At 40.9% G+C, this 26,858-nt stretch overlaps 4 protein-coding genes across 6 annotated transcripts in view; all 4 read left to right on the plus strand.

Moving 5' to 3' along the window:
* Window positions 1-14: 14 nt before the first annotated feature.
* On the plus strand, window positions 15-11,196 carry gspt1 (G1 to S phase transition 1). 2 transcript variants are annotated; one of them, XM_086195591.1, is made up of 14 exons: window positions 15-412; window positions 676-753; window positions 2,396-2,662; window positions 2,773-2,806; window positions 3,709-3,786; window positions 4,049-4,229; window positions 4,869-5,023; window positions 5,981-6,121; window positions 7,262-7,355; window positions 8,712-8,792; window positions 9,227-9,400; window positions 9,998-10,087; window positions 10,206-10,374; window positions 10,512-11,196. In XM_086195591.1, the coding sequence occupies exons 1-14, from the start codon at window positions 217-219 to the stop codon at window positions 10,562-10,564; spliced, it is 1,791 nt and encodes a 596-aa protein (XP_086051717.1). In that variant the 5' UTR covers window positions 15-216; the 3' UTR covers window positions 10,565-11,196. The 2 variants fall into 2 exon arrangements, with proteins under 2 accessions (XP_086051717.1, XP_086051718.1); XM_086195592.1 differs by having other exon boundaries at window positions 676-720.
* Window positions 11,197-11,771: 575 nt separating this feature from the next.
* On the plus strand, window positions 11,772-17,205 carry rsl1d1 (ribosomal L1 domain containing 1). The gene is made up of 9 exons (XM_086195358.1): window positions 11,772-11,908; window positions 12,148-12,287; window positions 12,401-12,539; window positions 12,850-12,998; window positions 14,731-14,832; window positions 15,117-15,210; window positions 15,579-15,710; window positions 15,787-15,930; window positions 16,428-17,205. Exons 1-9 carry the CDS (start codon window positions 11,870-11,872, stop codon window positions 16,566-16,568), a joined length of 1,080 nt encoding a protein of 359 aa, XP_086051484.1. The 5' UTR covers window positions 11,772-11,869; the 3' UTR covers window positions 16,569-17,205.
* A 705-nt stretch (window positions 17,206-17,910) lies between these two features.
* On the plus strand, window positions 17,911-19,478 carry LOC147239352 (transmembrane protein 238-like). The gene has a single exon (XM_086195590.1). The coding sequence runs from the start codon at window positions 17,978-17,980 to the stop codon at window positions 18,473-18,475; it is 498 nt and encodes a 165-aa protein (XP_086051716.1). The 5' UTR covers window positions 17,911-17,977; the 3' UTR covers window positions 18,476-19,478.
* A 2,918-nt stretch (window positions 19,479-22,396) lies between these two features.
* snx29 (sorting nexin 29) overlaps window positions 22,397-26,858 on the plus strand; it is a 187,443-nt gene continuing 182,981 nt past the window's right edge. The window contains exons 1-4 of one of the 2 annotated variants that reach the window (XM_086195588.1): window positions 22,397-22,718; window positions 23,648-23,712; window positions 24,643-24,695; window positions 25,789-25,913. In XM_086195588.1, coding sequence (XP_086051714.1) covers window positions 22,712-22,718; window positions 23,648-23,712; window positions 24,643-24,695; window positions 25,789-25,913 — 250 coding nt within the window. In that variant the 5' untranslated portion in view covers window positions 22,397-22,711. Of the gene's footprint in view, window positions 22,719-23,647; window positions 23,713-24,642; window positions 24,696-25,788; window positions 25,914-26,858 lie in introns of those variants that run through there. The other variant, XM_086195589.1, reaches the window with a different exon arrangement.

Genomic DNA, 26,858 nt, shown 5'->3' on the forward strand with positions numbered 1-26,858 from the left:
CTATCGGTGATAACGGTACATGCACCGATGGAGCTTCTCGTCGGTTTTGAGCTCAGTTTGCTTGTCAAAGCAAGGCTTAACAAAGCAATGGGAGCCTTTGCGAATGTACTGTCACGAGACTGAACATACAAGCAACTAAACGCGCTTTAACAGAACCACAAAATCCAACCACCTTTCCCGTGAGTGAATAGCTTGTCAACCCCGAAAAAAGGAGCGATGGACCCGAGAGACACAGCCCCAGATTCGTGGGAGCTGGAGGAGGATGCCGAGGCCCCAGCAACTGCAGCGGGGCTCCCGGCCGCCTTTGCTGCTCTCAACGTCAACGCCAAGCCATTTGTCCCCAATGTTAACGCCCCGGTATTTGTGCCGAGCTTCCTTCAAGCCAACACCGGGGAAATGTCGGCTTTGGACGGTAGGTGAATGCCAAACACCTTGCTGGAAGTTAGCTGTACTTGCTAGCTTCTTAGCTAGCTCAGCTAAGTTAGCCTTTCCTGTCTGCTACAACTCACATCGCAATTTTAACTAATCAACAAGTTGGCAGAGTTAGTTTTGTGTTGTTATAGAGCAATATCTACACATAACATTATAACATAGACAAAAACTAGAAACATGAAAATTCCCGATTAATAAATGTTAATGCAACGTTGACGTGCTTTGTTTTTTTTCTCATTAAAGGTGTTCCTGAGCCAGTTGCTAACATGGAGGTGGCAGAAACAGCCGGTATGCTTTCACAATGTGCTGTCTCCACTGTATGTAGGTATTACAAATCTGACTCCCAGACTTTTTTGTTAAACTAGGACGTGTACTTTTTATATGCTGGATTGTGAGAATGTACCTGCAGCTAGGTTTGAGCCAAACTGATTAGAAATGCTTGTATGTTCACTCTTGACTCCCTGATTCTAGAAGTACTCACTGAACCATATTTGGATAACGGGCAGTGGTAAACCAATGTGCAAGTGTATAATATGATGCAAGCCAACTTGATGCCCAAAATAGATGTGACGCTGGCACACTGTGATTGGTGTCAAATGAAATAAAATTATCAGATCTAGAGTGTATAAAAAAAAAACTTAATCTCAAATAGGTTAGTTTTGAGAAATGTTTTTAGTATCACTTTTGATATTTGACTCTTTTAAACAAAGCAATAGTTCACATCTATCTATGTCTGAAAGAAGGGCTCTAATTACAGTATGAAGAGACTGTGTACAACATGGAAACAGGAACGGTTTTCTAGTTGTCATGAGCAATTCTCACAGCCCGATTATAGAAACAAAACAAGGGAAATGAGCATTGCACAGACTACTGGGCTTCATAATTTCACGTTTATGGAAATTGAAGGCTTGTGTGTTCTCAGCAAAGAAAGTCAGATACATTACAGTGTGCTGACTGATTTATTTCTGACTTATAAACACGAGAAAAGAATCACCAGCTGTGCTATTTGTTCTCTTATGAAGTAGAATGTCTCTCAACCATCAGCTGATATTGCTCTATGAGCCGTCGCAGGTAAATACACCAATTAACAACAATGCAAATGAGAGTATTGTTTGTGTTTATTTACATACTGCGCGGGAGGTACGGTAAGAGCTGATCACAGGAGGGATGGAGAACATTTTAAAGCCAAGTCAAGGGCTCACCACTGGTGATTGGGTCACATCAGGATGGATCTTAATTCTAGGTGTGCACAGTGCCACTGTGGTCCAGTTTACTTTTGAGTACATGCTACCAAAAGAATGTACACCAGACTACCTCCAAATGTGGTGTCAATGATCAGATCTTTTGACACCCTGACAAAGACAACAACCAAATTCTTTCAATTTTTTTACCTGACTCCCAGAGGACATTTGTGCCAAATTTGAAGACATTCCCTCAAGGTGTTAATGAAATATTTTGACGAGGGAAATGAGACTGACAACCTGAAAACATCATGCCTGCGTCCCACAGCTATGGCCAGCAAGGATACGTATTGACACTGTGACATATTTGCTTTAAAAGGGAAAAAGTAGATTATGCTACTTGTAAGTACAGGTCTTTAAATATTGTTTAGAATATTAATTACACAGGAAGACAAGATTAATATGTCCAATATGAATGTGTGTGCAAGATGGTGGTGCAGCAGTACTGTGTAAAATTAGAACTGCCCCTGTGCGTGTTTAAACAATCTTAAGGCAAACGGTATCATCAAATACATATTTTTGCTAATATAATAAATACTGTGTAGAATCAAGCATGGTAAATGGATAACCTCACTTGACGTTAAGTCCAGTTTTCTCTCAAACAATATCAAACTGTTTTTTTCACTTTTAAGTGCATGTGACTGTTCTGTGTGGTAGGACAAATAGAGGAGGACATATATCACAGGATATACACATATTAAAATAAATGTGTATGCTTGCAGGTCCAGTTGAAAATGGAGGCACAGAAGCAGATATGACAACAGAGGAAGAAACATGGGAGCAGAAGGAGGAGCCAGGTGGAGATGGGGGAGGTGGGGGGCAGGAAGACCTGGGGGGAGGGGGAGCCTGTATGGAGGGGGCTGTAAAGCAGGAGGATGAGGAGATGATGGAGGAGGAAGAGGAGGAGATGCCCATGCCTAAAGTAACCTCGGCACCACCAGATGCCCCCAAGAAAGAGCATGTGAATGTGGTCTTCATTGGTCATGTGGGTGAGTTTCAGTTGTTTGTGTTTTTACATGTAAGATGGCGGGATGATGTATGGAGGATGGACTTCCAAATGTAAGCTGCCGCCATCTCACAATCAGTGTTTGTTTGTTAGATGCTGGCAAATCTACCATTGGAGGACAGATTATGTGAGTAAGAAACATTTTGTATGAGAAATATATACAGTTTATATATATATATATGTGTGTGTGTATATATATATATATGTGTGTGTGTGTGTGTGTATATATATATATATGTGTGTGTGTGTGTGTGTATATATATATATATGTGTGTGTGTGTGTGTGTATATATATATATGTGTGTGTGTGTATATATATATATGTGTGTATATATATGTGTATATATATATATATATATACACACACACATGTATATACAGTATATATATGTGTGTATATGTATATATGTATATACATATATATACATATACACATATATATATGTGTATATGTATATATTTATACACACACATATGTATATACAGTATATATATGTATATATGTATATATATGTATATACATATGTGTGTATATATGTACGTATATGTGTATATGTATACATGTGTGTATATATGTGTATATATACGTGTGTATATATGTGTATATATACGTGTGTATATATGTGTATATATACGTGTGTATATATGTGTATATATACATGTGTGTGTGTGTATATATATATATATACATGTGTGTGTATATATATACATGTGTGTATATATATATACGTGTGTGTATATATGTATATATATACATGTGTGTATATCTATACATGTGTGTATATATGTGTGTGTGTATATATATGTATATATATGGATATATATATATACATATATATATACAGGTGTGTGTGTATATATATATGTATATGTGTGTGTGTGTATATATATGTGTCATTACAATTCTCTTGTTCCTCTAAATGTGTCCTCTGTAAGGAGAGCTTAAATTGCAAATAGACCCTTAAAATGTTCATTTTTGCCATGTTTATGGATGGATCCTTGTTGGCTAACTTCCTGTTGTCTTACCAGGTACTTAACTGGAATGGTGGATAAGCGAACCCTTGAAAAATATGAAAGGGAAGCGAAGGAAAAGAACAGAGAGACATGGTGAGGAAGGGACGATTTGTTTTTCTCAAACTTATGTAGAACTTTGTAATTGGTCAACTATAAACCAATAATAGTGCGTCATAACGGCTTGCTTTCAAATTCTGGCTCCACTGTCCCCTTTTTGTATGTGTTGTGGCTGGAGTGGTTAAGCTCAGGGGCCCATTTAATGTCAGGTTTCAGGACCCATCTCTTAGTTAAAGTGATAATGATAATAATCATTGACCACATAAGTATGTTTGTTAAATATACATGACTGTCGCAGGTATCTGTCGTGGGCATTGGACACAAACCAGGAGGAGAGAGACAAGGGGAAGACTGTGGAGGTTGGGAGAGCTTACTTTGAGACAGAGAAAAAACATTTCACCATCCTTGATGCTCCCGGACACAAGAGCTTCGTCCCCAACATGATTGGCGGCGCATCACAAGCTGACCTGGCAGTCCTGGTGAGTCCAGAGAAAACTTTTTCTCTGCTTTAATCAGTTGTCAATGCCTCTTAATGCCGCCTTAATCAGGACCAGGAATTTAAAGTTGTGATGTGGCTTCCCTTTTAACACTATCAAAATATTTTGATTGAATAACTTAAAGGGTTTAAAGCCGCTGGGATAGGCTCCAGCCCCGCCCCTCTTGAGACCCTTAATCAGGATAAGCGGAAGAAAATGGATGGACTTTAAGGGTTTACCATCTCCCACATCTTTGCACACAATCTACTACATAATCAAAGAAAGAAAAAAAAGAAAGGGAAAGGTAAAACAGTAGAGCAAAACAGCAAAATAGTTAGATCAAGTAAAAGAAAAAGAAAAGTAAAAAACAGAGAGATATATTTACCAAAAAGGAGGAAAAGGGAAACTCACATTGACTTGAGAGTATCCTAGGTTTGATGGACATGCATATAACTGACTTTGAAGAACACACATTCACAACAGACACACACACACACACACACACACACACACGCACACGGCATCATCCTTTCATATATCTTATGGACTGCTTTACAGAGTGTAGCTAAAGAAGATGATCCTACCAAACAGCTGTCTCTAAATGCTAATATCACACATGCCTCCTTCATTGGTTTGTATCAGGTGATATCAGCCAGAAAAGGGGAGTTTGAGACAGGCTTTGAGAAGGGTGGACAGACGCGGGAACATGCCATGCTGGCTAAAACAGCAGGAGTCAAACATCTCATTGTCCTGATCAACAAGATGGATGACCCCACTGTCAACTGGAGCCTAGAAAGGTGAACATGGGCAATGCCCTGTAGCAGTATCATAATATCTGTGCTGAACACACAAAATTAACCGTTTTCCCATTTGTGTGAGTTTTTTAGCATGAGATAATGACTTTGTAATAAAAATGAGTGTATTGGCTGTGGTCATGTGTACAAATAGGGCTGTGCAATAGAATCGATACCACATTGTTTTTCCACAATACTACATCAATACTACATCAATACTCCAGACCTCGTACTAATTCCATATCCCAATATAATGTGAGAGAATTGTATTGCGAGCCATGTATGTGTTGCAAGTTAGGAAGGACTGAGATGCAGAATAAGAGGCAGGAGGCAGGGAAATGCTCTAAATGCTTTGCTGGAGGCTCAGTTTAGACAACAGCTGCCCATTACAAGGTAAAAACAATGGAGATCAATCCAACCAGGCAGAATCGTAAGGCAAAATCCAGTAGATACACAGGCAGTCTCAGCAAGCAAGCACAGGTATCAGACAGACTACTTCAGGCTACAGGTGTGAGAGATCCAGAGAGCAGGGTGGCGTGAATGATTTTGGCAAATTGGCTTTGCGATTGATCAGAGATCAGGTAGATTCCTGACATATTTTACAGTATCAGTATTTCACTGTGTAACTGTACAGTAAGTGATTCACAAATGATGCAATTTTCAATATGTCATTGCAGCTGCATTTAGTGTGTTCAGTAAATTTGCAAATATTCTAATCAAATGGAAAGATAACGTTCATTGAAGAGGTTTTGACTCAATGTGTCTATCAAGCTGTTAGTCTTCACAGCAATTCGTGTGAAATTATGTAGAGTATCACAATAACTATGATATCATGTAGCAGTATATGGTGCTAAAATCCTATCATGATACGTATCGGATTGAGAGGTCCTTGCCAGTAAGCACCACAAGTAAAAAATGTGTGATGAATGTGAAGAAAACCTCTCCCTCACATTCCTGCAGGTATGAGGAATGTAAGGAGAAACTGGTGCCGTTTCTAAAAAAGGTGGGCTTCAACCCCAAGAAGGACATTCACTTTATGCCTGGTTCTGGACTCACAGGTGCCAACCTCAAGGACCCCGTTCCTGAATGCCCTTGGTACACGTAAGTATTATCTTCCAAAGGGTATGTTTGGAATGTCACTGCTGGATGTGCAGACCAATGTCTATAACAACAAACACGTGCATTTACATGATGGTGACATGGGATTAAAAATAATGGAAAAATATCCATCTTGTCTGTTTATTGCAGCGGAGATAGTGCATCTGTGTCAGCACAGGATGGCTAGTTACCTACCAATGAAATCCCTTCATAAGTGTCACGATTTTGTCAGAAAGAGAAGAAAAAACACCTGTCACAGTGGGGGGTTTGATGTCTACGAATCAGAAATAAAGATGTCCATCCATCGATCTCCAGATCCTCTATCAGTCTTCACCATCTAATCAATCAATTCGCATGCTAGCCCTGGCATTATGTTTGCCACATTGTAAACAAAACTGACTCTTCACTAAAAACAGGCAGCTCTAGACAGTTTAAAGGTCAATGCTTAGATATTCAGCAGACTTTATCATTTCACTGCCGTTCCGCAGTTGTTGTTTTTGTTTTCCCTGTGATCAGATATTGAAGCTAAGGAGACGATGACTTCCCGGTAAACAGGAAACTGAGGAGCTGAAGTCGATCATGATCTCGACTGTATATACAGTATATGGAACCTTTGTTCATCATTTTCTAGTGCTTATTTCAGACTGCCTTTGCATTAACCTCCCATGATATGAATTTGAAACGGAAATTTCACAAAATCAGGTCTGATGAAACCATCCTCACCCTTTCCCTTCCATAGCTGTTACTTTGACGGCTTAGGCTTTTTTGTCAACTTCTTTGGAAGGTGGGCTTTGAATAGAGTTCATACATTTATGATTTGATTAATGCAGATACATTAATACATAACTGTACATTTTGTGACCATGCAAACTTTAATTTATGTATGAAAAGTGGAAAGGGCAGGGAAAGGGAACAAATACAGTAGAAATCACAACAGACGAGTCTGAACAGTGTATATTTTGCAAAAGAAACTAAATAGTGGGTTTGTTGAAATCATTTCTCATGTGGTTTGTGTGGACCAGTGGGTTTGGTATACATTTTTTTGATCAAACCCATCCAGAAGAGTCAAGAAAAATGAATTTCTGAACTTGATGTTGATGTTTTATGCTGATGGTTCGTCTTTCCCTGTTTGCTCTTTATCAGGGGGTTGCCGTTTATTGCGCACTTGGACAGTTTGCCAAACTTCACCAGATCCAGTGACGGACCTGTCAGACTACCTATTGTAGATAAGTACAAGGTAAGCATGTGGGAGAGTTTTCATACTCCTTTTCTCTTGAGAAAAGCAGATACCTGTGGCTGCTTGATTTCTGTCATCAGTGGGTGAGTGGGTGTTTTCCACTCAGTCTAAATCTTTTTCTCTCTTTCTCCAGTTTTTATTTCTCCTTCCTTTTGGGGGATTTTCCAAGAGTGTGAACACACACACACACATGTACACACTACCTCTGCGGTCAGTCATGAAGAGAATTCAGCTTCTTGGCTGCTGGTTAGGTTTAGGTTTGGGATGAAGCTCAACACATTGCACAGTATTGGTGGAATCCAGTTATTTATGAGCTCTTCCAGTTATCACTATATTTGTCATCAGGTGTCTTTATTCTCTTATTTGGACCCTATTGTTGCTCTGTTTTAAATATATCTGTCTTGGTGCGATTGCATAAAAGCCCCATGTAGTGGTTGTATGACTAAATAATCCCTACCCCCTTCTCCAGATGTAATCTGATTATGGTACAAGTCCACAGCTGCAATTATGGGAGAATTCAATGGCAAATTTTTCAATTGTTTGATAATGATATTTTTTCATTTTCTTTGTATTTTTACCCTCTCGGCCTGTGTTTCAAATACTCATACTCTTCTGTACAATAAAAGTGCGCCTTTCTAAATCAAGCCAAAGAAATATCATACATGAGTATTATTTACTACTTTCCCCAAGTTTATCAACCAACACCAGTCCTGATCATAAATATGAAATATTCATTAATTTTCTGAATTCTAACCCTCATCCCGAGAACTCACTCGAGGAATCAATTTTTTCACTTATCTGCTCTCAGATAATTCCTGAATGAGAATTCACAGATTGAACAAGTCTCAGGAAGATTATTGCGTTTTCTTTTATACTTGATCATGGATCAAGTTCCGTTTCAGCGTGAGGCATTTTGGATGTGAGACTCCTCTTCTTGTCCATGAGAGGTTTGCCGAACTTTCAGCTCCACTGTGCCTGCAGTACTTTCTATGAAACTAAAGCTCCATCAAACCCACCATCCAAGAGAGTGTGTGATTGCCCTCTGTTTAGTGCTCACTGAACAATAAGGTGGAGGGATGCACTCCAATTCCCTTTTGGTAAACATCCACACTGAACTGCAGAAGGAAGTTGATCAAACAGTCATATGATTAATGTGTGTTGAATTATAACGACTGCATTAAGGGTTTGAGATTAATCATGGGAGTGTTCAGTCATTTATTTAAATACACGTGCTTACCAGAGCTCTTAATAAATGTACATTCCTACACAGGAAATACATTTGGCGAACTTTGAATTGCTCTTGTGTGTGTGTGCGTGCGTGTGTGTGTTTGTGTGTGTGTGCGCGCATGTGGGAAGGACATGGGAACAGTTATTCTTGGAAAACTGGAGTCAGGATCTATCAGCAAAGCCCAGCAACTGGTCATGATGCCCAACAGGGTAAGAGCTCCTCTCTATCATCTGTCTTTGCTACTTCTCACGTGTGACCAATAAACCTGAAAGAAAGACCTCTGACACTTCATTCTTGTATTCCATGTACTGGCTGTCCACAATTCACTATGTATTTTAACCTTAAACCAGAATACTCAGTACAAAATAAGAGTTTTGTCTTTATCAGTGGAATATACAAGTTTGCACAATTACGAGGCGACTAAATTACACAGGTTTGGGTTTTAAACCTGTCACAACTGACAAATCAAGCAAAATGTGTGTGTAATGATAAGAATCTGCCAAATAATTGTGTGCAGTGCAATATCCCATAAAAATTCTTTTCTTTTGTTGTTGTTTTTCACACCAACAACTGTGTGTCCTGTTATTAGTTCAGTAATAACGCGTATATGTGAGACACTAACAAGTAACTTTGTTCGTCTCAGCACACGGTGGAAGTATTGAGCCTTCTCAGTGATGATGTGGAGACAGATGATGCAGCTGCAGGGGAAAATCTAAAGTTGAGGCTGAAGGGCATTGAGGAAGAAGAGATCCTACCGGGTTTCATCCTCTGTACCCCAGACAACCTCTGCCACTCAGGCCGCACCTTTGATGCGCAGGTGAAGACCAGAGAATGTCGAGAGCAGATTGTCACTTTGTTAGTTCTCATGTATTCATATTGTCACTTTGCTAGTTGTCATATATTCAATGTGATGGTAACATATGAACTCACTTCCACTTCCCTGTTTGCTCCCCTCTAGAAATGCATGCATCCTGTTACAGGTTGACATAGCAACACTGACAAATGATTGGGGTGAGGGTCTGTCCAAATGGGGCTTTTGTGGGTGGGATGCTAGATAACTCGCATCAACGGGCAGCAAGAGGTCAGCTGTCTTTTTTTTTAGCTAATGATAGTTTAACTGGTTAATGTAGCAGCTGGGCCCTCTTTATTCATGCATCTAAAGCCTCTTTTACAGTGTTTTAGATATGGGAGTGCTATACCTGATCACAAATCCAGTGGAGTAACGGATAGGTCCACCTTTGAGCTAGAAGAAGAGGTTGCAAAGTGACATGTGCATAAAAGGGCTAAGAAGACATTTTGCTTGTGTTTTGCATTTGAAAAGTCAATATCTATTATTTGAATGAACTGGTTTTGTGGTGTATTATTCTAAAATTCGGTTTTCAAAGCATTCAATCATTTGCTCCTTGAATTTCAGATTGTCATCATCGAGCACAAGTCAATCATTTGTCGGGGTTACAACGCAGTCCTTCACATCCACACCTGCATCGAAGAAGTGCAAATCACAGTAAGTTCCTGCTTCTTTCTAGTAGACACTTATTCCACTGTATATTTGTGTGTTTATTACTTATGCAGCAGTTTTTGGACTTAATGGACTCTGGCTAACCTAAAATCCTGACCCACAGGCCTTAATCTGTCTGGTGGACAAGAAGACTGGGGAGAAAAGCAAAACACGGCCACGCTTTGTCAAGCAGGACCAGGTGTGTATCGCCAGGCTCAGGGCTGCTGGAGTTATCTGCTTAGAGACATTCAAAGACTTTCCTCAGATGGGACGATTCACGCTGCGAGATGAAGGTGAGGATACTGTTGGTTTGAGTGTGATCATTTCTTGACCCCTGATTTATTTATAAATGAGAGTCGTTTTTAAATTTGCGTGTCTGTGATTCAACCCACTTGCTGAAGTTAAATTACTGTCTTCTCTCTTTTACCAGGCAAAACTATTGCCATTGGCAAAGTTCTGAAGCTGGTGCCAGAAAAGGACTAAATGCAAAGGTGGCAGACTGCATGAAATTCTTGCACTTGTTAGCAGGGGAGAAATGCTGCTAGAGCCAACCCAAACAGCTTTTCTCTCTTTACACACAACTATGCTGAAGAGAAGAACAACAACGTGGAGCAAAGGAGAATCCATTGTGTCAAATGAAGAAAAAACAAGACTGAATCAGTTTTTATGATGAACAATCTGAAATGAGAGACCTAGTCCAGTGTCAACATTCTCATATTGAGAGCTCAACTATGCCACTAATGTAGCTACATGTCCCCCCTCCATACACCCTCGGCTGACCATGACGTTGCCAGGCCATGCCATTTGTTTTTAGAATGAGATGGATGCAGTGTCACTGAGTCTGGGGAGGAAAAAGTATCTGAATGATTTCTTATTGTGATAAAGATAGCCATTTGCAAAATACATCTCCTTTTTTAAGAGTGGAGCCAAGAATCCAGTGGACATTTGTTTTGGTTTTAAAGGTTACTATACCTACAATTTTAAGTTTGGTCTCTCTCTCCCCTTGAGATGGTTTAATTGGTTTGAGCTCACATACTACTCTGATGAACCAAGGATAAACACACACACAAGCAACTGTTGCATAATCAAAACTGAAAATAAACGATAAAGCTGCAACAGAAAGGTGTTTTGTTGTCATTATAGATGGTATTGATAGAAATATCAGTCCCAAGACAGACATTTTTTTTATATTGAAGCCAGAAGATTAAATACTGAAGAAACATCATTATCTTTAATTGAATGAGAATAAACATGGATTATTCAATTATTAACCTGAAGCGGCTTGTATGTTCCTGACGATTTCCAGTTATTGGTTAATAAGAATTACATATTAATGTCAAGATACAAAAAGTAAATTCTAACAAACGTAATTAGGGCCTGAGCCTGAAGTACCTTCAGGCTCAGGCCCTAATTATTACAGGGGGTTATTGATCATAGCTGCTAGATATTTTATCCTGTAACTTATTTCCACTTTTGAGAGTTTTATTTTGAAATAGGACTACCCTTTTGCGACAACTTCCACTTCCTGATGCAATGTGATTGGACAGTTTCTGCCAGAGAACATTTTTGTTCTTAATAATAATTTGTAAATAATTGAGACATTGGTTATTGTAACAGTAAAATCACTGTAAATACAAGGCAAATAATGGTCAGAGACGTTACTTAAATTGTACAAAACGCTGTTTCTATTTTTCTTTTATACAAATACAGTTTCCGTTTGTATCTCGTGACGTATGACTCATCTTGCGCTTGCGCGTTTTGGGTCCACGTGAAGAAGAGGCCAACAGCATGGCGGAGAAAATAGAAATTGCTCTTGACCGGTGTCAGGTACAAAATTTAAACCTGTTTTTCATAAGCTATTTAATCATTGTGCAAATAGTATGAAGGCGAACAGTTATAAAGTTTATATTTTTGTGAGATATATTTTATTGGCAGTAGCGACCACCTAACTAGCGTTAGCTAACTTGTTTTCTTTTGCCACGAAGCTAATTCAAAGTTGCAGTCAGTGAACGCCTCTTAATGATAACAATTATGATATTATAATTTTATGCCAAATCTTAATTTAGGTGAAAAAAGCTGTTCAAGCACTTCAGGCTTTCGTGAAGACCACGTTCTCTGGAGAGTCCCTGCTCATGGACGACACCCAGCAGATAAGCTTGCTTTTCACCCTCTGGAAGATCCCGAGAAAACCTCAGACCATCCGGATGTACGTCTACCATGAAACTATGATCTTTCAGTTGTGGTTATTTTCGTAAACCGAATAGCTATTTAATTATGTTAAAGTGGAGTGTGACGTTGTGCTTCCCATTCCGTCTTCAGTCCCCTGCCCCATGGCCTGCGGACAGACTCAGAAGAAGTCTGCCTGTTTACCAGAGATGAGCCCAAGATGACTTCAGAGCAGACCCAGAGGTTTTATAAGACGTTGCTGGAGGAGAAGGGGGTCAAATGCATCACTGAGGTTGGTCCCTTGTAGAACTTTGACAACAACAAGGCCATGAATGCTCAGAAGTCAGGAAATATTCAAGCAGGACAGCAAAGTTGTTTATCAACCTCCACCAGTAAAAACTACTGAAGATGCTTCATGACTTCAAATTACTACCCATATTTATCTGAATGTTATTGGTATACTTGTCTCGCCATAAATTGTCATTATATGAAGATACTTGAACATTATATCAGAACACAGTCTAAGTAGAAAAGATGTCTTTCCCACTGTGGGATTTTTCAAATTATATAATACAGATTATATGTCCCTGAATCCTGGCTAGATCATCCCCTATAAAGTCCTGAAGACAGAGTACAAACCATATGAAGCCAAACGTCGTCTACTGGGAAATTTTGAGATGTTTCTCTCGGACGACCGCATCCGCCGCCTGCTACCAGCCCATCTGGGAAAACACTTCTACCAGAGGAAAAAGTAAGAAAAGTGCTGACTTCTTAGTATCCTCAGTACAGGCACAGACTCAAGTTTCATACAACTTAATCTCCGAATCATCACTTTGTCAAACCAGATTTGATAAACATAGCAACCTGGTAGTCTCAACAACAAAAACATTTAAAAAAATCAAGTTGATTAGAACACTTGCCTGAAGTTGATTTAATATGGATTTCATGCTGCTCGTAGTTGTGAACGAATTAATCCATTACACCCACTTTGTTTTCCTGATATTTTTTGTCCTGAATTGTTTATGGGAAAATAGATGAAGTATATGGCATTTGTTTTAGTTAATTTTCCAATCCATCTGTCAACAAAACTTTGTTGCGTGCAAAAACTTTTTGGTAATTCCTTGTGTGTTCAGTGATTTCAAATTTGCTGTACGGATGTCCGTCATGCTAATCAGAAGCACACTAAGCAATTGATTCAACTTTCGCTAGAGTTAGGCCTGGGCGATTTAGTGGTTTTTATGGAGTTTTTTCATTGCGGATGTTTTCAAAAATAAAAAATTCAAGTTTTTTTTATTCTCTTGCTATGGCACATCTTTTGTCCCCCAGGAGCTTCCACAGCTTTCCCCCTCACCCCTCCCCCTTGTTTCCTGCGCACGCATAGCAGCAACATGGCTAACGAGTGCGAGAAGTTTGTTTCCAAAGCCCCTTTAACACTGCACCAAAAACGCGGTTCAGTGCAGGTTTTTGGGCACTCTGAAAGGGTCGACTCGGCATGTCGACTTGCGTCGACCAACTTGCCAAGCGACCTGAGTGTTTAGCGGCTCGGCTCAGTTCACCTGCAGTGTGAAAAAGGCAACCCGCATCGTCTCAGGTTTCACGCAACCTTCCTGTCGCATCCTGATTTTGTCACTGTGCCGCCCGTCAGGCTTCGCCTGTAGCTTCCTCAGCTCCCTTCCAGACTCGCCAAAAACTCCATCCTCCTTCGCTGCATTAGCGCTCGCACATTTCCCAATCTGCGCCGAGTTTGTATGCTTTGCAAAAGAGACAACGTTGCAATGCACGCAACGACAACGCGAACGTTCGACTTGGCGACATCCATGTTGTCGTTTGCTTACCTCTCAGTGTTCCAGCGCACGTTTATGTGAAATGGTGACGACGTCAGCGCGATGACGTACAGGAGAGAAAAACACAGGCGCGCTCCCCTCACAGCGGGAGTTCAGATCCGGGTCTTCTGGAAGCTGGAATGCGCCCTCATGCTGAGCAAACGCTCGTCCAAAAACCCACGTTGACACGTTTTTCAGTGTGAAAATGGTATAAGAAAGGTGGAGTATCATCAGTTGTTTGGAACTGGTTTGTGTTTGACAAGTGACTGCACGCTGCAAAGTTTGTCTGAAGCCCATTGCAACAAAAGGCAGCAGCACATCGAACTTATTTCAGCATCTAAAACAGAGGCATCCAGCCGAGAGGGAGAAATGCCGCTCTTTGTGAGGGGAACAAGACCAGTATAACTGACAATCTCTACTAAAAAACAGCTCACTGTGATGGAATCATTTACCCACAGGAAAAAAAATCGGGAAAAAATCCTTAATCAAATTTTTTGTGAGAAAAATCAGAGATTTTACTAAGTCCATATCGCCCAGGCCGAGCTAGAGTGAATCAGATGAGGGGAGAGGCTCTGCTTCTTCTGTATGTGTCTTTGACTGGAGGTTGAACTGATCAGAAGAGCTGCAGCATGCTCATATTTGCTGTTCTGTTTTCAACAGAGAGCCGCTGTGTGTGAACATGCAGAGCAAACATCTGGCCAGAGACATTCAGAGACTCATCCAGGGCACCAACCTGAAGGTCAATGGCAAGGGCAGCTGCTGGTGAGAGGAATAGAATGCTGGTTGCTTTATTAACTTCAGGTGTATTCAGAGAGGAGACAAACGCAGCAACAATTTAAGATTCACGTCTGAATGTATATTAACACAACTGTCGATAATGCAGTACTAGTCCTGGAGAGGCTCCACATAAATGTCGCTGGATTCAACTTAAATAGAGATGCTAATATCAAGCTGGCGTGAAATATTAAGTATCCCTTTATTCATACATGTTTTACTGATGTACACTGTGCTATTTGTCATGTCTTGCATGGTGGCGCGTTGTGCAGCATGGCTCGTGTTGCCCACTCTGGCATGACTGCAGATGAGATCATGGAAAATATCGCAGTAACTGTGCAAACAGTGGTGGCCAAACTACGCACAGTAAGTGTCTGTCTTTTTATTCCATATATTTTGTCTTGCTTTCCTTATGAGTAGAAATTGAATATGTCAAAGTTCCTAAAGATGCTGTGTCCTTTTGGAAGTTGGTGTTTTGCCTCTTTGTCTGTCTTGTTTTGGGATGCGTACGCACATTTCCAATGATCAGACATTCCATTTCTGTCAAATGCACACTGATAGAGGCTGCCTTGCAACCTGCTCGGGGAAGTTCGAACCAGCACACCTTCAGTCACTAGATGGCCGCTCTACCTCTGAGCCATGCAGCCCTCTTCACAACCACATTGGCATCAGTTCATTGATCTGCTGGGGTACAGGTGAATGTTACATTTTGGCTAATTTGTCATTGTGTACAGAGGGGACCAGTGATTAAGGTCATCCACCTAAAGAGTCAGACGTCAGTGGCCCTGCCTATCTACACCTCAGACCTGAACCACCTCGCCATGGTGCATGCTGCACATAAGCGTGCTCGTGCTTCTGAAGTAAAGGTGAAACATTTTTCAAACGCCTTGTGTTTGAGCCCAAGTTAGCCAAATAATCAGTTCTGATATTGTCAAATTTTAGGGGGCTGCTGACAAAAAGCAGGCAAAAATCAAGAGGGACGACACCAACCCGACAGATGCTTCTGCAGCAGGAGGACAAGAGGAGGAGGAAGAAATCCCACTGCTGGTTCCCATAGAAATGCAGAGCAAAAAGCAAAAACTTGAGGTTGGTACTGTTACTAGATGTAAAAGGTACTTGACAAGCTATGTAACTTTGAAAACCAGCATGTGCCTCCATCGCCTTTTCATGAGTGATAGAAATATGGACTGCAGAGTGAGTAGACTGGAGAATAAGAAGTGATGTGGCTGCTCCAGCCTTGTTTCAAGTTTTGTTTTTAAAGAATTTACTGTTTTGTTTCGGTTTTTTTTTTACATCCCAACCCTCAGCTATTTCAATAAGGTCTGGGTAGTCACCAAAGAGTTCATCTAAGATGTCTAAGCGATAGAAATTAGTTCTGTTGGGTTGCTGGACATAGAAATGTCTGCATCATGTCACATTGACTTAGTATTGCCTGTTGAGGCACAAAGGGGTACTACTAGAAGGATGAATAGGCACTAGCTTGTTTGCGAAGTTGCATTAACACTCAAAACAGCTGTAGCCTGGCAGTTCTGTCTTCAGAGTTGAGAGATTGCTGACCCTTTTTATTTGTTTCTGTCCTGTAGAAGCCGTCCAAAAAGAAGCAGCTGAAGAAATCACCAAAAAATGCTAGGGTGAAGAGAAGAATGAATGACAAGTCTGCACGGACCAAGAAGACCAGAAAGACTGACTCCAATGTCAAAAAGAATGTGCTCAAATTGAAATGATTATCTTCAGCACCAGTTACGAAACAACATGGACATTTGGTGGAGGATCCTGGATTAGAGTGTTTAGAAGATTGTCAGCAGCCCGTTTGTTACGTCTCTGCTGTAAACAAATTATAAACACATCTTAACTCATCTGTGGTGTCGTGTTTCTTAAATGCTTGCAAGAATGAAAAGCTTTGAAGGACATACTCACACAGTAGTGAGTTCATATGTAGTCGAAATGTGCTTGTAGTCCAAGTGTTCCACTGCTTCAGCTTTACTATCGCGTCTACGCTATCTTGGATCGAAAGAGAGATTAAAATTACATTTTAGGAGTTGAAGGGTGGACATTTACCTTGTTGATATTTTGTCTTGATGTACATTTCATCTGAAGTGACTCATTAACCAGGCGAACAGGTGAGAACGTCAATATCTTAGAGCTTATAAAGTGAGGGATGTATAGAAATAAGATGGCTCCAGCTGCCGCTGTGAAACATTGTGGGTCACGTGTTGAACTAGCAGGGAGATGTCAAGGTGAGACTGCGATGAGACATTTCAAGAATGGACATAATTACTTTTTTTTTTTTTGACATTGTAAATGCAATACCAGCAGGCATACATGTTGTACACATTTTGATTAAAACCCTGATCAAGGTGATTGTCGCTGTGTGCATCTGTGTCAAAGACGTTAATGTCTAGAGAAAGTGCAGGACATCACTGCAGCTCCAGTGTGGTATTAACATGGTGTCTTGATCACACTATTAGCCTTTAATAAATCTAGTGCTGTTACGCAGTTTCAAAATTCAGAGCAACCGTGCAGCTCTGCTACACGTTTGCAGAGAAGTACATTGATCTTGTCTGGCTCTGGGGAGGATGGCGAATAAAGCATGCTTAACAGAAAGGGGACACACAGTATTAAGACTGTTGGCTGATTTAGGTATTAGTCGTCTATTCCCAAATATTGGGGCCAAAAATGTAGGATCAGTGAGAATCAAGTTCAGAATGATCTTTGTTTTGTTTGGTTTACAGCTGTTGCCTCACTTGCAACACGGTTTGTGGGCAGGATTGCATCCTTTGATGGGTATTCCATCTCTGAACGTTTTCTTAATGAAATGACATCACCATCCACATCATGATGCTGCAAAATGATCGGATATGTTTGAATGTGGACTCATTTCTCAACTGGGCCATAAGTGGGTTTTAAGCAGGGGCAAAAACAGTGCAGCCGGGGGCTGAACTGAAAGTGAGAATTTTTTGGTGAGTGGTTACGCAACTGTAACCTCTGAAATATCAAGTCACCAGACCAACGTGATAACCACCTGCTTACGTTGAACTTTGACCACTGCCACTTCAGAGCGGTGAGTGTGTAAGGACACCGCAGTCAGATACACTTGCTGTTTCACTCTGGCTGTGTGGAAAGCTTTTCCAGAATGTCAGCTGTACAGCTGGAGCCAGTCATGGAGAGAAGGTATGGAGGAGTTGGACGCTGCAAGTGCTCATTTTGGTTTGCAGTGGCCCATGACATCCTTGGTGTGCTCATCATGATGGTGGGGGTGTTTGGAGGCCTGGGGATCCACGACTTGTTCATCTACTCTGGGGCCATTGTAATCTTTCTCAGTCTGATCTGGTGGGTGTTCTGGTACTCTGGGAACATCGATGTGCCACCTGAAGAGTTGGAGGACGACGTAGGTTTGATCAAGCTGAAAAGCCGGGGACTCAGCCGGATTGTGAGGCGTGTGTCCAACCGCCTCTCCAGTGGGATCAGGAGCTCTTTCAGAAGGAGTGGCAGGTTGATCCGAGAGGAGCCCGGTGGAGGCAACAGACCTTCAAACACCAGGCCAGGTGCAGATGTGTCGCTCTCCACCATCTATGACAGCACTATTACCTCCTCACCCAAGCCACCTTTGAGAGACACGCTGTCAGTGTGAAGGGATGCACAACAGACTTTTAATGACACGAAGCTTGGATCTTTTTATTTTTGTCGTTCTCCGGTTTCTTATGTTGAGATTGTGTGTTTGCTGTGGTAACACGCACGAGCAATGATTCGACAACAGTCTAGATAAGATCACATGCTCCAGCTGATAAGATGTAAACCTTGCACACTGTCATGCTGCGCTGCAAGCGATTCCGATTTATGTCCACATGATCCACCACAGGGACATGGGGACTGTAAATAGACAAATACAATGAGTAATGCATTATTATGGAAAGGATGAATGTTACCCAAGCGAAATGTTCCTTATCTGTTATTTGTGTTAATCAGCCAGACAGCCATGTATGCTACACAGGAGCCAGATCACCCCCGTCACTCAGATATGACGACATACATATTCCATTCGGTTTTTTTTTAGTCAGCAACAGCTGCAGTGAGCAAAATCCATTTTACATCAACTTTTTTTTTATAAACTGAAGAAAATTCCGATTATTTTTAATCCAAGGCAGAGTACAATACATTTAAGTGGCTTCTCTACTTGAGTTTGCTTGTAATAAAAATAAAAAAATAACCTCCTCAAAGTAACTCCTGAGCTATATGGCTGTGATCACTTATCAGGGCATGATTATGATGTCACCAGATGTGTTGGAAGGTGTCAAACTCTTCCCTCTAATGCTCAGGAATATTGAAAAACCCAAGGACCTCAGGTTCCGATGGACCCTCCAGGGACATTTGGGGTCAGAAGATCTGTAATTGAAAGAAGAAAAAAAAAGAACTTCACTAAGAGCCAGCGAAGAGAGACTCAAATATGAGTGATGTGCTTTCTGGTTTTGTGTTTTGAGGAGAGAATAAGCATTTGTTAAGCATAATTAAAAATGTATTCATAGTCTTGATGACTCTCTTTGTTAATTGGGGAATCTGTATCCCTTAAATAATGCTTCGCCCAGACCCCAACCACCCAAATCCATCATGTTTAAGTAAGATGAAAGCATTTGAATTCTTAATTTTTCACGACGCCTCGGTTTTCTGTTTTGACTGAAGCTAGCACGCCCTTAATCACTAATCTTTAAGAACCCCAGCTTTTAGGGCTGGAGTTCTTAAAGAATAGATAGGATCTGATCAGAGAGCAGATTTCAACAGGTCAAGACTGAGATATCTGATAAACCAATGCCTCTGTCCTCAGTCAATGAGTTACTTCAGTTTTCTTGGCCAAACAAAATGTCTGTACAATTGCTCTGAAATTGCAAGTCCTTTGCTCTGTGCGATTTAATAAGATATCTCGTGCTGCTTCTCCATCCTCTCAAATCTCACTACATTATTTTCTGTGCACAAGGTTCTTCACAGAACCATCACCTTCTGCTAACAGTGACCTGTGGACAAGTTGACCATCTTCACATTCTTTTTCTTTTTTTAAACATGAATTCCATCTGATGGTACATTTTGTGGAGGCACGTAACTATAATTCAGCACTTGTGTTTTTGTCATATTTCTACATTTTTCTAGCAAACCTTCACATGTTTCATATCTTTTCTACATTTGGAGACAGTTTGAACTGTCCAGTCCCAATCATACTGATAAGACACTTGCACATTTTTTCAACTATCCACAGTCTTTAAAACGCTTAAAAACAACAACAACAACAACAGCAACAAAAAAAAACACAAGTTTTGCAAGTGTTCCATAGGTCTCGTTCTCACTTCCATTTTGAAACCATTCAACATTGAGGCATTGAACATAGGACATACTGTCAAGGGTCATGTCAGTGCAAGCTTTCCCATGCTCTAAAGGGAAGGGCCTCTCTCCACAAACCACACGCTGGACTTCACTCAGTTCTTTTAGGTCCTTTTATTGTTTTTGCACAGGTGAAAAAGCTTTAAAAAAACTGAAACCAATTGGCAATTATTATTATCACGTTTAACCTCGCCACCGGCGGAAAAGACGCATGTAACAGTGTATCTATGTTATCAGTAGAAATTGCTGTCCGAAACATACAAAGACCTTAACGCAAGTTTTTAAAAGTACGCCTGCCTCTGGAAGCAAAGCGTAAGAAAGCTTCATTTTGCAAAAATGTGTGCCTTGACATCAGTTATTGACCGACTGGCACCAAAATCAGCACAGAAATTCAGGGGGATATTACAAGCATGTAGTGCAAGTTTTATGCTGATTGGACCCACCTTAGCAGGGTGGCAAAGTACTTCATCTTTTGACTGAAACATGGTTTGGTCTGTAACTAAGGTTTGGGTTATCAAAATTCTTTTGATAAGTCTTCATCTACAGTATATGTCCAAAATTGACCCAAAGTGTAAGAAGAGTTCCAAGAATTATGCTATGTTGCACAATTTACTGCCACAGCGCCTCCTGTTGACCGATGTGCTTGAAATTTGGTACAGAGTTTCAGGATTTAAATTTGTGCCAAGTTTCATGTTCATCAGATAACCCTTTACCAATGTACGGGGCACTTTTTGTCTCTTCTTTAACATGCCTTTATTAGCAACTTTTGCATTTTTGACGAATCAAAATTCTCTGAAGAATAAAATATTGCACCAGTTCCTGTTTATACTGCGTTACACAGGAGGTTGTTCCTTAATCACTGTCCCATTTTTTTTTTAATAATAAGTAAATTCTTTTGACAAATTTTTGAGGATAAATATGCCAGAAAATTTGAACCCAGGGTTGTACGTAGAGAGAGTTTGGCCAGCTCAACTCATGGGCACAATGTTTGCTACCAGGAAACTGGGCTGTTTAACTTCTCCTTAGTCTCCCATGTTCACCCATCGCCGAAAAAAGGTTGAAATTACATAAAAAATTATAATGACTCAGATATAGTTAAAAATTAATGTAATCTTACTCATATTGTTACCGTCGGTGTTATCGTCAGCATTATCATTATTAAAAACCCTTCCGAAAATGATATGTGATTCAGATTTTAAAAAAAAAATCTATGTAGGCTAATCCTCCCAAGAAAACCACAAGTTGTATCAAATAGATAACTAGCTCACTAGCATAAGGCTAGAGTAAGGCTATGATAAGTCTTGATAAACCTCATTCATTCTAAAACGGTGTTGGGAATTTTTGAGAGCATGGTGCGGCTAAATGTTGACATGACTTAGTTTTTCCAATGTAAATTCTTCATAAAAGTCAAAGAGAGAAATTGACATTTAATCCCCACGATAGGGAGAAATCAGTTGGTGTCCAGTTTTTTCTGGGAACCTTCGGCTCCCATGAGCTCCTCTATTTTTGTCACAGGGAAAACAATGCGCTCGTCCCTACCCCTTTCTTGCCGTGCAGCCATGAGCTGCGCAGTTGGACATGTTTGATTATTTGTGGAAGTTGATTGTTTAGAATTTATCAACGCTGAAAATTGATCTCTGACATTGGCTTTGCTATGTGTATAATTGGATAAATATTGGTTATGATAGAGAACATGGCGCGCGAAAAAAGCGTGACCGCCTCTGAACCAAACCCATGACAGAACTGTCGAGAGGTTCGAGCCCCAAGTTGGCCGAATTCTCTCTACACACGGCTCTGTTTGAATCTTGCTAATAGCGCCGCCTGGTGTTGGACATGTATACTTTCCTGCGCCCGAGGTACGTTCAGTGGTCTGTATCTGTCACGAAATGTCCCCGTGCATAGCTTATAGTTTTGGCTGCAGTATCACATTTAGCTTTAGAAAATAATAATAAAGATAATAATAATTAAAAAAAAAAAACCTTTGCGATCTCAATAAGATCGTTTCCTGGTCGCTAGTTCTGGAATCAACGTTGTCCCTTCGGTCTTGGACCCCAAATAGTCAAAGCCTCCATCGGGTTGTTTAGTTTTTAAACCTCATCAGTAAATAATATTTTTGTAGTTCCATACCTTAAGACAACAAGTCCCGGCAGGTCTTTCTGGTCATATGACAGCTGTGTGTGGTCATGTGACCTAGACGCGGCTCTGAGTGCTCGGTTTCCCCTTTTTCGCAGTGTCACCAGTTGACAACACTCAAGACTTCACGGGTTTTAATTAACATCCCAGCTTCTAAACAGTTTGCACTTCTTAACCTCGCGTCAGCCTGCGGGAGTTACAGCACTTATATGCTGGACTGTGGTAGGTGGCTCACCGGCAGGCCTCCCTGTGCACCGACTGAGCATCAGTCGTCAAACCGTGGTGGGGTGGGTCAAGCTTGGCCACTAAGGCAGCATGGGCCCGGTCCTTCGCTAGTTCGTGCTGCCGGTGATTAGAGGCTGCCAGAATGAACGGTGAGTTCACCTTTTTGTTATGAATAAAGTTTGTTCATGTTGGGAGGCTGACATGAGGGCTTATGACTGTAGCTTCTCTCCCCTCTGAAGACAGCTCATTGACACAGTGGTCTGTGAAACATGCCGACAAATGATCCAGTTCGAAATACTATTAATGACTCTGCTATTAATATGCACCTTGGGTCAAATGTGACTGCTCTGAATACTCCTGATGTGTAATTAGCATTTTAGCCTTTGATTTAATGAAAGTGGTGTCCGGGGAACACAATGACGTAAACATGTGGGAGGAGCAACATGACCGCCTCAAGTGTTCAGGTGTTAGGAGGTGTCCTTCAGCGTGACTCAACTGGAAGGAAACAGTGATGGACGTGCGAAATGTCCACATATTACAGTGCAGATGTTTACAATAAATCATGCCATATGACGTCATTGAAGTAACAACTTTTTGCAAAAAAGAGCTGGATGTAGTATTTGATAGACAAATAATGAAGTTTTACTTTGACTTCCTCTTTAAAGCGTTGTATGTTTCTGCATAATGAGCACACGTTAATGTACATTGGTGTATGTGTTCCTGACTGAAGGCTAACAGGGCAGAGCAACAACAATAAGTAAATATTAAAGGGGTTCATGGGGTGTTCTTGTGAGTACTCCTGACACAGAGCAGGAACCCCTTTGTAACGACATTGATCCATAGCTGTTTGTGCGTTTATTTGTCAGTATTGGTGATTTTCAGGGACATCACGTGATAGTTCATGAGTTTCTGTAGTAATTCTTTTACAGTCTCGCCTTTTGGATACACATAACACCACAAAAAGCAACCACAGATATTACAGTCCAAATTAGGACTAAGAATACATTTTCTCAGTCCATCTTTAAATCAGATTCTGATTGTGTGCTTTTGTTTTTTTAACCTGTGTTGCCCTTTGCAGGCACTCAGCAGAGTGATACCAAGAGACAGCACCTTTTGGAGAGGTTGCTGGATGCTGTAAAACAGGTGAGCATTATTCTGGGATGACTTCATCTTGAGGTCTGCACAAAAAAGTACAGCATCGGCAAGGCAAACAAATAGAACGCTGCCGTAGGCCAGAGGCATTATAGTTTTTTCCATTTTTTCCATTGTAGGGTCAATCGAGTCCCTCAACCAAAAGCCATATCATAAGATTTTGACCATGGGTGGAAATAAATTGTATGGCAAGCAAACACTTATGAGACATACATGTTTTTTTCCAGCAAGATAACCCTAATCAAATTTTCAAGCACACATTTGTGTACGTGGATCTGTTTTTACGAAATTTTCATATGCAGTATTTACGAATGCGCCCAACAACAAGAATACACTGTGAGATGAGGGAACCGGAACATTCAGCAACGCTGACTTGCAGGTGTTAGGATTCCTGCTGTACTCTATAGTGTACCTAAACACTCCAGCACTTGAGTGGATACATTATGATATAAAAGATGCAATTCTAATGGTATTGGAGCTAAACTGTGTGTGTGAGACCCCTTTAGCAATGAGACTGGTGATGACATTCTCTCCTAAAAAGGGAAAGCAGCATGCGTCACTGCCGGTGCACACTTGTACGAAATAGAGAATTTAATAGGAAATAAATACCAAAATGTAAACACTCACAAGTTCAAAACAAACAACCAAAAAAAGTGAAAACAACTTTTAGGGAAGGAAGACCTCATGAAAAGTGCAATGATGCTTCTCAAAGATGAAATCCATTCTCTCCAATCATCATCAGGACTCTACCACAAGGCAAGGATAGGTTTCAAATCCAGTATTCTTGCTGAAACTATTCGCTGCTCTGTGGCTAATCCAAACATTCAGAAACATGTGCTCGCTCAGTGTACCAGAGAAGCCAACACCACAGCACCAAGTGAGTGACAATGTCCCGTTTTCACTTCCCTCCTATCTTCCCAGTGCCAAATTCGCTTTGGAGGAAGAAAAGAGATCGCCACTGACTCAGACAGCAGGTGAGACGAGGCTTTTCTCTCATTTGTGCAATCATTTTAAACCATTTACTGTGTAGTTCCAGGTCACTTGTTGCGATGATATTTTAGGCTTCGCGGTGTGGTTGGCTGGCACCTGGAAACGCGCCCACTTTGCGAGGCTGTTTCTTCTGTTGAAAATGATCGCAAACTGGGAGTTTCTCATCTGATAGTTACACAGTATCTTATACATTCTAAGCAGTCAAAAAGCAAATTAGTCATGAGGTTGAAGTAATTTCAAATTCTCTTTATTTCGATAATCATCATCATCATTCATCAATCGATGTTATGTATTTTCATTTAAAACATTTAAAGAAAAAAAGACTCATTCATACTCAAAGGGTACTTATAGTACGAATAACCAATCACAGTCCAATTATCAGAGGCTTGTATTGGATCTGTACCGTTAAGCTAACCCTAACCTACAAACACAGTAAAAATATTCACAACCAAATAGCACCTCCATAAGAAATTGAATAGAAATACGATCACGTGTTGGTAAATGCGGAGCTGAGCAGAATCAAGCAGATCGAAAAATCCTCAGATCTGTAAGTGCAAACTAATCCCAGACCACAATGAGAGCACAGACTGTGGGGGAGTATCAGGCTCCAGCCATCAAATTCTACACGAGGGAATGAGAAAAGAGACGCATCTTATTCAGTAGAGCTTCAGCCAGGATATTTGTCTGACAGGATCTCTAACTGTCCCTTGATCTTGTCCATTTTTGTGAGGATTGAAGAGGTGAAGGAGATACTGACACAACTGACATTTTCAGAACAGAGAAAAATGAGATTATTTTACTGAAACCCAGCAGTTTTGTTGATTTTTTGCAGTTTGTGTCAAATCACGATTTGTCCTGTTAATGTTCCCAACACTTCTTGCTCATAAGGGGCAGAGAAAGCTTTGCAGTTCTTCAAATTTCAAATCAATAAAAATGGTCATCCTCCAGATCAGCTATAACGTCCAGCTGCGAAAAACACTTCATGTTTCTCCATAGCACCGTCCCCGTACTGGTTATATTGACCAGTTTTGAGTGTATCTCCCTCGAAGCTAAGCTGTGTTTTCCTTCTGTCTGCAGGGTAATCTGTCTTTGCGCCCAGTTTGAAGCAGTGCTGCAGCATGGTCTGAGAAAAAGCAGAGGTCTTGCCCTTACTGCCGCTGCTCTCAAGCAAGCAGCAGGCTTTAGCAGCAAGGTCGAAGCAGGTACAGAGATGAACTGATACTGTGTGTTTCTTTATGCTAAACTGCTCAACACAGGACTCAAGGTGAAAATCAGGCAGCAAAATAAAATCATCCTCCAACCTTTATCTTGAAAAAGGAGACCCGAGAATGCAAAGCATGCTATACTACAGCAACATTTTGCACAATAACCACACAAATAAATAACACATGAGCTACAATTCTACAATTCTACAGTTTCATTTAGCAGACGCTTTTGTCCAGAGCGACCTACGACACAAGCAAGAATTTAGACTTAATTAAGGAAAAGTCCATAGGAAGCGCAAAAGTGCTTCAGTTGTGATTTGGTCACAGGTACTGCCATCTAGTGGCAGAAGAAGTGTCGCCCCTTCACCCTTTTTTTTTTTTATATAACAGACATACAACATCAGACAACACAGTTGGTGCTACATAGTCACTAAGTGCTGGGTCTTGGACCCTCTGACTGATTCTACCCCAAAGAGGAGAAGAGTCAGGTTCAGTGCCTCGGTGCTCTCTGAACAATTGAGTCTTCAATTGTCTCTTAAAAGTAGAAAGGGACTCAGCAGAACGCACAGAGTTGGGTAGTTTGTTCCACCATTTGGGAACAACAGAAGAGAAGAGTCTGGCTAGAGATTTGGAGCAGGGCTGGGCTGGAAGCACCAGGCGTCTTTGGCATGCAGAGCGTAGTGGGCGAGAAGGAGAGTAGACCTGGATCAGGGATTCCAGGTAGGCTGGAGCCGTTCTTGTGATTGTTTTGTAAGCCAAGAGAAGTGCCTTGAATTTGATCCTGGCTGCCACTGGAAGCCAGTGAAGAGAAACCAGCAGCAGGGTGACATGAGCCCTTTTGGGCTGGTTGAAGACCAGACGTGCTGCTGCATTCTGGATCATCTGCAGAGGCTTGAATGAGCATGCAGGGAGGCCTGCCAGAAGAGAGTTGCAGCAGTCAAT

The sequence above is a fragment of the Aulostomus chinensis genome, chromosome 23 (assembly GCF_037954235.1).
Source record: "Aulostomus chinensis isolate RoL2024-O1b breed Wild chromosome 23, RoL_Achi_v1.0, whole genome shotgun sequence".
Lineage (NCBI taxonomy): Eukaryota > Metazoa > Chordata > Actinopteri > Syngnathiformes > Aulostomidae > Aulostomus > Aulostomus chinensis.